Source organism: Enhydra lutris, unplaced genomic scaffold (genome assembly GCF_002288905.1).
Source record: "Enhydra lutris kenyoni isolate GAN:26980312 unplaced genomic scaffold, ASM228890v2 scaffoldscaffold16, whole genome shotgun sequence".
NCBI lineage: Eukaryota > Metazoa > Chordata > Mammalia > Carnivora > Mustelidae > Enhydra > Enhydra lutris.
In genome coordinates this window covers 28,901,432-28,911,287 of record NW_019154100.1, presented here as the reverse complement: position 1 = coordinate 28,911,287, position 9,856 = coordinate 28,901,432, and the positions used below count along the sequence as shown (strand labels likewise).

Genomic DNA, 9,856 nt, shown 5'->3' with positions numbered 1-9,856 from the left:
CTAGGAAAGCCATACCTTCACAAGGAGGACTGCAGTCAAGAACTAAAAAGGTTTCAGGAGTTTCTCACCATGAGAATAAAAAACCAAACTACCTTTTACCTTGTTGAGACAGATACTTGTTTTCCCACATTCATCCTGTATTTGAAAACTCAAAGCACATCACAAGCCAGCCTGGGTCTGCTCCCTGTGCCTGGAGTAGGCATTGCACTGATGATTGTCATCAGCACTCCACTGCCTGTGTCCCTGGAACCCAGGACCTGTTCTCCCGTAAGTAAGTCTTTCTTGACCATGCAGCCAAGGATCTCCTCTTTCCTGAAATTTCCAACTCGTCCCTATCATCTGCCTACACAGATGGCTCAGTGAGGCACTCAGTCACTGCCCAACACTGGAATTACTAAAACTCACTTTGTATCTGCGCAGCTGTCTCCTACTACTGCCTTAGATGATGACCTAACCTTTCCATGACTTGCCCTCCCCACTAGACAGTCAACCTCTGGAGAGGTGAAGATACGTCTCCCTTAATTTTTCACAGAGTGGACCCTTAAAATTACATTTTCTGAACATTTTGGGTGGGGGTGTGTGGAAGGGGCCTTTATTTTTACCAAGACTGTTTGCATGAACAAATGATATAAAACTGCTACTCCTTGCCCATCCTCATTCTCAGCGGGTGCTGCCTTCAAAGGCACCAAGGACACAGGTTCCATTCTATATTGATAAGTGGTGAGACTCCCCCACTGAGCCAGGCCTGAGGACTTCTGCGCCTCAGGACTTTGAAGATCCCTGCAAGCCCAGGCATCAAGCCGGTGAGACCCGCAGGTGAAGTTACCAGGGTCTGGGGAGGTGATTTTAAATCTGCGCACAAGTACAGACCCTACCCCAACGGCTCTAAGACAGGAGGAGGACTAACGGGACTAAATCACCAAAATCTGACAGAGCCACCTTCGCGGTGGTAGAACCCGTTCTGAGCTTCTCCAGGCTCTTATCTACAGGCGGGGCCAAGCGAGTGCTCAGTTCTGATCCCTACGTGGGACGATGCCTCCCCTCGGCCACCTGTACAGCCAGGTCAAACACCCAAACACACCACACTCCGGAGGGGCTGACCTGGCCTCCTCTGACGGCAGTCCACCAATAGCTCTTTGGAGACAACCTTGGGCTGCCCTAACTAAACTTCTTCCGGAATGTTCGCGCACTCCGTGCTTCGTCAACTGCCCGCGCGGGGTGACACTTGGAAGAGCAAGAGACTTAAAAACGAAAAAGAGGAGCCGCGCTCCCAATGCTCCGAAATGCCTGGTGTACTCATCTAAAATAAAAAGGTCTCTGTCTGCAAATTCCGTTTGCTAGCACGGTAATCCACCCCCGCCCCCAGCCCTGCGTCGAGGGCCGGCCTGTACAGCTGTTTTTAATCCCTACTTTTCTCACTCGGCGTCCCGGGCTCGGGCTGACCAGACGCGGAGCCACTTAGCGTTTCCTCCTCCCCCAGTCGGGGTCTGTCCTCCCTCCGCCGTCTCCTCTTTCTCCGCCTGCATCCCTGGGGGGCAGAGTGTGGGAAGAACGAATTTCCGCCGGGTTTGCCCGCCACTCGCCGACTTGGGTCCCTTCCGGACACAGCCGGCGCACCCCCGGCTCCTCCTCCGGCTGTTCCACGGAGGCCGCGCTCCTGGTGCGGGACCCAGAGGAAGGAGACGCGGGCTGCCGGGACCGAGCACCCGGGGCGCAGCAGCCAAGCCGCTCCCCGAGGAGCTCTTGGAAGGGCTCCCGCCTGCAGCTGGGGAATCCGCTCGGCGGGGAGAATCCGTGCCAGGGAATCCAGCTCTCCGGACTCAAGCTGCAAACAAAAAGCTCAGGTCTGGCTCGCTCCCTCCGCCCCCCGACGCACACCCGGAGAAACAGTTTTGCGCAGAAATGCAACAAGTAGCACCCGGAGCTCCCGGAGCTCCCGGAGCGCCCTGAGTCGCCTGACTTGGCCGGGCGAAGCCCGCCTGCAGAGACCCGGGCCAGCCACCGGACAAAGGGCGGAGGAGGGGCTGGACCGCGCCGCGGAGTCCGAAAGAGGCCATTTAGCGACTCTGGCCAGGCCAAGGGGAATGCAGAGGAGACACAGAGCAGGCGGGCCAAGAGGACGATCCGGCCGCAGCACGCAGGGCGGGCGGCGATGGAGGCTGCCCGCGCCGTGCGCTTCCTACTCGTGGTGTGCGGCTGCCTCGCGCTCCCGCCGCGGGCCCAGCCGGTGTGCCCGGAGCGCTGCGACTGCCAGCACCCCCAGCACCTCCTGTGCACCAATAGGGGGCTCCGCGCCGTGCCCAAGACCAGCTCGCTGCCGAGCCCCCAGGACGTGCTCACCTACAGCCTCGGCGGCAACTTCATAACCAACATCACGGCCTTCGACTTCCACCGTCTGGGCCAGCTCAGACGGCTGGACCTGCAGTACAACCAGATCCGCTCTCTGCACCCCAAGACCTTTGAGAAGCTCTCCCGGCTGGAGGAACTCTACCTGGGGAACAACCTCCTGCAGGCGCTTGTCCCGGGCACGCTGGCCCCGCTGCGCAAGCTGCGCATCCTCTATGCCAATGGAAACGAGATCGGGCGCCTGAGCCGCGGCTCCTTTGAGGGCCTGGAGAGTCTGGTCAAGCTGCGGCTGGACGGGAACGCCCTGGGTGCGCTGCCGGACGCGGTCTTCGCCCCCTTGGGCAACTTGCTCTACCTACATCTGGAGTCCAACCGGATCCGCTTTCTGGGCAAGAACGCGTTTGCCCAGTTGGACAAACTGCGCTTCCTCAACCTCTCTGCCAACGAGCTGCAGCCCTCCCTGCGCCACGCAGCCACCTTCGCACCGCTGCGCTCCCTCTCCACGCTCATCCTCTCGGCCAACAGCCTCCAGCACCTCGGGCCGCGTGTCTTCCAGCACCTGCCGCGTCTCGGCCTACTCTCACTCAGGGGCAACCAACTCACACACCTCGCGCCGGAGGCCTTTTGGGGGTTGGAGGCCCTGCGCGAGCTGCGCCTGGAGGGGAATCGGCTGAGCCAACTGCCCGTAGCGCTGCTGCAGCCTCTGCACAGCCTGGAGGCGCTGGACCTTAGCGGGAACGCGCTGTCCGCTCTGCACCCCACTATCTTTGGCCACCTGGGCCGGCTGCGCGAGCTCAGCCTGCGCGACAACGAGCTCAGCGCCCTCTCCGGGGACATCTTCGCCGCCAGCCCGGCCCTCTACCGGCTGGATCTAGACGGCAATGGCTGGACCTGCGACTGCCGTCTGCGGGGCCTAAAGCGCTGGATGGGCGACTGGCACTCGCAAGGCCGTCTTCTCACCGTGTTCGTGCAGTGTCGCCACCCGCCGACCCTGCGGGGCAAGTACCTGGATTACCTGGATGACCAGCAGCTGCAGAACGGATCTTGTGCAGATCTCTCGCCCTCAGTTTCCCCGACCGCCGAAGGCCCGCGGGCGCCCTTACCCACCGCCACTGGGGAGGAGGTGGCGCCCCCTGCAGGTAACCTCTCGGAGGAGCTGCCGCCGCAGCCGCAGTCGCAGCCACAGCCTCGCGGGCGATTTCTGCCTGGAGTGGCCTGGGATGGGGCCGCCAGAGAGCTCTTGGGCAACCGCAGCGCTCTGAAGCTGAGCCGACGGGGCCCTGGCCTCCAGCAGCCGGACCCCTCCGCTGCGGCTGCCGCGGGCCCTGCGCCACACCCCTTGGACCTGCTCCAGAAACCCGAGCGGGAACCTCTGACTCCGGCAGATGCGGCCCACGCGAAGCCCACCCCGACGGCCGCGCCCGCCTCTGCGCCACCGCCCGCGGGCGACCCCTGGCAGCGCGCGGCGAAGCAGCGCCTGGCCGCGCAGCAGCAGGAAAGTACCGCCCAATCCGACGGCGGAGTCGGCCTGCCGCCGCTGGTGTCCGACCCTTGCGACTTCAACAAGTTCATCCTGTGCAACCTGACCGTGGAGGCGGTGGGCGCCGACAGCGCCTCGGTGCGCTGGGCTGTGCGCCAGCACCGCAGCCCACCACTGCTGGGCGGCGCGCGCTTCCGCCTGCTCTTCGACCGCTTTGGCCAGCAGCCCAAGTTCCACCGCTTCGTCTACCTGCCAGAGCGCAGCGACTCGGCCACGCTGCGCGAGCTGCGCGGAGACACCCCCTACCTGGTGTGCGTGGAGGGCGTCCTCGGGGGCCGGGTCTGCCCGGTGGCCCCCCGTGACCACTGCGCCGGGCTGGTCACCCTCCCGGAGCCTGGGAGCCGGAGCAGTGTTGACTACCAGCTGCTGACCTTGGTCTTGCTGGCCGTCAACGCGCTGCTGGTGCTCCTGGCACTGGCGGCCTGGGCGTCCCGCTGGCTGCGGAGGAAGCTGCGGGCTCGGCGGAAGGGTGGGGCCCCTGTGCACGTTCGACACATGTACTCCACCCGACGTCCCCTGCGCTCCATGGGCACCGGCGTGTCTGCGGACTTCTCTGGCTTCCAGTCGCACCGGCCGCGCACCACTGTGTGTGCTCTCAGCGAGGCGGACCTCATCGAGTTCCCCTGCGACCGCTTCATGGACAGCGGGGGCGGCGGCACAGGGGGTAGCTTGAGGCGGGAGGACCATCTTCTGCAGCGATTTGCTGACTAGAGCCAGACTCCAGGGGGTGTGGAGACCATCTCATTGGCCTGGAGCAGCCAGCCACTTTCTGTGGAGCCCCTCAACCCACCTCAGGGGGAGATATCATTTTATCAGAGCTTCTCCTTTCCCCCTTTTGTGCACTTGCCAGAGAGGCCAAAGGCGAAACCAGTTCGGCCCACACACACCCCCGACAATTCCCAGTGCCCCCTCGTGAAGCGAATGGGTGGCACATGGTGGTCAAGGCAAAGAGCAGGGGACAAACGGGAGGTAGTGTCCAGAGGTGGGAAGTCTTCTTTTATATGGAGACCTTGGCACAACTATGGATATGGCTTCTGTGGGATCGTGATGCAACAGTCTGGCCCCCTTTGGGGTAGAGAAGGGGGCTTTTGCCCCCGGTATGGCCAGAAAGAGATTTGTGTGCATGCTTTTTGTTTGCTCAGTGTGAAACAGAGGAGTTTTGTCCTATTTAAGGGAAGAGGAACTTCTTAGTATTACAAAGGAGGCTTGGCATCTTGACTACACTGGGCTGGTGGTCTCTGCCAAGAAGGTAGATGTTGTAAACTGGTGGCGAAGTTTAACACACCCGCCAAGGAACTCTTTCATGTTGGTTAATAGAACATTCAGGATAATTTAATGTTTAAATCATTAGAGATGCTATTTTTTTTTTCAACAATGTGAAGAGCTCAGACATTTAACAAATTGACAGTAAACTCAAGGACTGTCTTAGTTGAGCTGAGCCGTTCAACTAGTATTTTCTTCTTAACATTAACACGCCAAGAACATTGGCCGACCTTGGGGTTAACTAAGATTACCTACTTTCTCAGGAGAAGGCTGCATGCAAGACTTCTCTGTCAGGGTTGCTCCTGTGGCTTTTTAATTTTATTTTTCTAAACCTATATATGGAAAAGGAAATGTCAGTGCCAGACTTGGGAAAAGAATGTAAAGTGTGCATAACCGATAGCCGCGTAGGGAACCGCAGCCCTCAAGTTCACTTAACTGCATCTCTGACACTGTGTCCAGATGGGAACAAATATGGTGTGGTACTTCTCATGTTTTTATCGGTCACATGCAGGAGACTGTGCCCTGCTTCTACTGAGTTGCACGGTTAAGTGTTCAAGGCAGTTCCCTAATAGGGCAGCAAAAGGTGATACGCACTTGACAGTGTAACCCTCAGTCACCTTAATGTCTTACTCTATATGAAATAGAGGGGAAGAAATTATTGGGGAAAAAATGTGAAAAAGGGTACATCAGTAGTTGTCTGTTTCTACTAAAACCAGAAGATTTTTAGGAGTACTTAGACCTCACTGTGAAATAATGATCTATTTTGCAAGTTAATCTCTCCACAACCCTGTGTTTTACCATGTTATTAAATCTTACCTTTTAGTTAATAATTGCAGTATTTTGTTTTAAATGTCTTTGTTTTAAATTTAGGATTAGGCTCCTTTATTTGCTTAGTTGTTTTCAGCTCTTTGGGACCCTCTCGTTCCCTCATATTTATGAAGTACATGTTTATCACTAAAGGTAGTGCTTTGGTTTACATTAATAATTTTGTGTGTGGTCTAAGAGCACAGGAAGAGCCTCGAGGAAGATCTGCGCGGTGATCTCCGCCGTGGTTGTGGATTTATTGGCAGTGGGCTGTTTCAGAGGATATTGCTATGGTGCTAAGGCTAACCAGGAATCTTCTGTTTAGGGCCTTAAGCCCCTGAGGGTCCTGATGACTCAGGGAATCTATCATAGTCTGGGAGACGGGGGTCCTTCAACCCCAGTGCACTCCCTTTTATGTTTGGCCTCCATGGAGCCAAGCCTGCCCTTGTCCCAACAGCTGAACGGGGGACCCAGGGCTCTAAATGAACAGATCTGTGTTTATGTTCAGATGAATAAATGTCCAGACCACTTAAAGTGCAGCTGCTTCTCTGGCCATCTTCTCTGTGAGGCCAAAACTTAATAAACCGCAGGAAACAGGCTGTCATTCTTAGCATATGAGTCTGTGGGAGAGGGGTCATTGCTTGCTCTTATTTGCAAATTTTGGGCTATTTAGTTGCCCCTCTCGTGCTCCTAGTTTCATTCATTTGTAGAGCAATGGCATCCTTGAGCTAGTCCTTTTGCACAGCAGTATAATCTTGAGCCCCACTGAAAGTCTGGAAGAGACCTCTGATGCTTCCTACCACTCACCCTTTCAACTTCAGAACATCACTGAAAGTACTTCATGGAAAAACAGTAAAATCTATGTAAAAACAGTTTGACTGGAAGGTCTTCAGTGGGAAATGAATAAATGTTATACATTGTTATGTTCAGTTATGTCAATAAACCCACTTACTAATGGAGATCTTTTATTGTTGGAGTTTCCAAATACCTTAGACACTTGGCTTTCTATAGCAGTTTTCATTGACGACAGTGAAACAAATGCTTGAAGTCTGTCTGTCGGTCCTGTCACGGTGGTTTTTAATTGCCATTTCTATGGGAAAGTGTGGACTTTATTTTTCAGAAATAGTTAGGAGAGTTTATACCCAAAGAAACAATGAGATGACTCTAAAAGCCGATGGTGAGCCATGATAAGAAAATGCTGTTAAAATACCAGGGGCAGCGAGATGACTGACCAGCTCTCAGCCAGCATTTCTGCTGTTTAAAACAATCAGGACTTTTGACTCCCATGGTCAGTAATAAGGAGGTACCTTGAACTGGAGGTCATTTTTGCCATTACAAAGTGTCTGAAAAGGTAAGATTCCTAAAACAAGAAAGAATAAACTTTGTATAAGGTAGGAGTGTTCATTTAGGGGACCATTGAGGGACACCTGGGTGGCTCAGTCGGTTAAGTGTCTGCCTTCGGCTCAGGTTCTGATGCCAGGATCCTGGGATAGAGTCCCACATCGGGCTCCCTGCTCAGCTGGGGAGTCTGCTTCTCCCTCTGCCTCTGTTTGTGTGCTCTCTCTTGTTTGTTCACTCTCTCTCTCTCTCTCAAATAAATAAAATTTAAAAATCTTAAAAATAACATAAAATAAAGCGACATTGAAGCAGTTTGGAATGCGGTCGGACCCTCAGCTCAACCTGTTAAGATTATCCTGGGAAATAATTGGCCTGTGATGAGAGCACTGTCACTAATTTGCAAAGACCTGGTTTTCTCCAGAAGTACAACAACATGAACAGCTTCTCTCTATTAAGAAAGCATTAAAACAGGGGCTCAGTTGGTTAAGTGGCTACCTTCAGCTCAGGTCATGATCCCAGTTCCTGGGATTGAGCTCCGAATCGGGCTCTCTGCTTGGCGGGAACCCTGCTTCTCCCTTTCCCACTCCCCCTGCTTGTGTTCCCTTTCCCTCTATGCCTCTCTCTGTCAAATAAATAAATAAAATCTTAAAAAAATAATAATTAACAACAAAAAAAGAAAGCATTTAAACAGACACTGGATTACCTGGTATTTGTGCTTCACTCCTCCCCAGTCTGCTTCTAAGCCTTGGAAATAAGTGACAGTGAAGCAGTCTCATGCCAGAAATGTATTAAAAATTGAGGGCGCCTGGGTGGCTCAGTGGGTTAAGCCCCTGCCTTCAGCTCAGGTCATGATCCCAGAGTCCTGGGATCGAGTCCCGCATCGGGCTCTCTGCTCAGCAGGGAGCCTGCTTCCCTTCCTCTCTCTCTGCCTGCCTCTCTGCCTACTTGTAATCTCTGTCAAATAAATAAATAAAATCTTTAAAAAAAAATTGAGACCATGATCCAAGATGAAGCTAGATTTTTACCCAGTGTTATACCTTCGCCATCTTAGAGAAATAGAACATCATTAAAGTTCAGTATGATTTTAAGGAAGCGATGAAAACATTTTAGTCATTTGGGATTGCATTCTTTCTATTAACCTGATCTCTTTGTGCCTCAGTTTCTGCATCAGTTAAAATGGGAATCTTGGGTCCTGACTGCAGAGTGCCTTTGTAAGGAATAAATGGGTAAAAAAGCATTTGACAGCACCAGCTATAAAACAGATGTTCAATAAATGTTAGATGTATTATTAGTGGCAGTATTTTGTGCACAGAGCAACAAATTGTAAGAGACATTTTAGAGATGTCATGGACAAGGCATTTCTGCTTAAGCCCTAACCAATCAGAAAATTCAGATAATGAGATTCAGTGACCCCTCCCTTTGTTCTAGTATATTGAGGTGCTTGTGTCATTTAATGTGGAAGGATAGCTCTTGAAATACCTTCTCATTATTCCTTTTTTCTCTCTCATTTTTTTAAATTTTTATTTTTTTAAGATTTTATTTACTTTGTTGACAGACAGCAAGAGCAGGGACACAAGCAGGAAGAGTGGGAGAGGGAAAGCAGGCTTCCTGCTCAGCAGCGAGCCCCATGTGGAACTTGATCCCAGGACAACGGGATCATGACCTGAGCCGAAGGCAGATGCTTAATGACTGAGCCACCCAGGCGCCCCCCGCCTCATTATTTTTTAAAAAGAAACAGTGAACATACTAGTATTTAAGCAAACTTTTCTACATTTACTGAACTCTTGGCATAAGCTCGTTCATCTTGTAGATTGAAACTAAGGATATGTAAACGGCCTTGCTTCCCATTAACTTAATGATAGCATCCCCAAGTGTCCTTTGAGTTAGTTTTCTTAAAAAGATACTTGGCATACAACAATGCTTTTTTTGCTAGGGATTTCAGGTCACTTCGTCCTTCTCTATCATGTGGCAAATAATATTCTTTCCATTTTACGTGAGAGACTGAGGTATTTGGAGATTATTTTTATGTTGATTGCTGAAATAATTAGGGGGAAATGTAGCTTCATCTGGTTGCTTTATCTTGGGACAGAATACTTAAATTTATCATTACATCTGTTTGAGAGATTTTAAGCTACAGGTGGTGTGATTCCTTATTGACACAGAAATATGGCTTTATAATTTGGCTGTGAAATGGCATCAGATGCCAGACAGAAATATATCGTCATACACCAGCATTTCAAGCAACAGCATCTCTTGACTCTAAATCCGTAACACTTTCTTCCAACCGACCAAAGCTTTATAAGGCTTGCTCCTTCCCCCTACTCTGTCTTCAAAATCAACTACCAAGGCGAGTTGGCTATGTTTCCTTCTAGCAGTCAGTTCTCCTCATTCACACAAGTGATGTTGTACAAAGTCACAGCAAACACTGAATGAACAAATTCTGACATTGCTCTGAGAGGAAATTCTGGTTTGAATTCCTGCAAGCATCTGGTCACATTTCCATCAATGTCTCAATACGTAACTTTTATTTGGTGAGTGTTCCTGTTCCTGTTTAAATAAGACACC

At 52.0% G+C, this 9,856-nt stretch overlaps 1 protein-coding gene across 1 annotated transcript; it reads left to right on the top strand.

Moving 5' to 3' along the window:
• The first annotated feature begins 1,989 nt into the window (after positions 1–1,989).
• Positions 1,990–4,597, top strand: LOC111147373 (TLR4 interactor with leucine rich repeats). Its single transcript, XM_022503378.1, has one exon. It carries the CDS (start codon positions 2,153–2,155, stop codon positions 4,595–4,597), a length of 2,445 nt encoding a protein of 814 aa, XP_022359086.1. The 5' UTR covers positions 1,990–2,152.
• The last annotated feature ends 5,259 nt before the right edge of the window (positions 4,598–9,856 follow it).

Coding starts and splice junctions, on each gene's coding strand:
- LOC111147373 (XM_022503378.1), top strand. CDS start 2,153: ATGGAGGCTGCCCGCGCCGTGCGCTTCCTACTCGTGGTGTGCGGCTGC.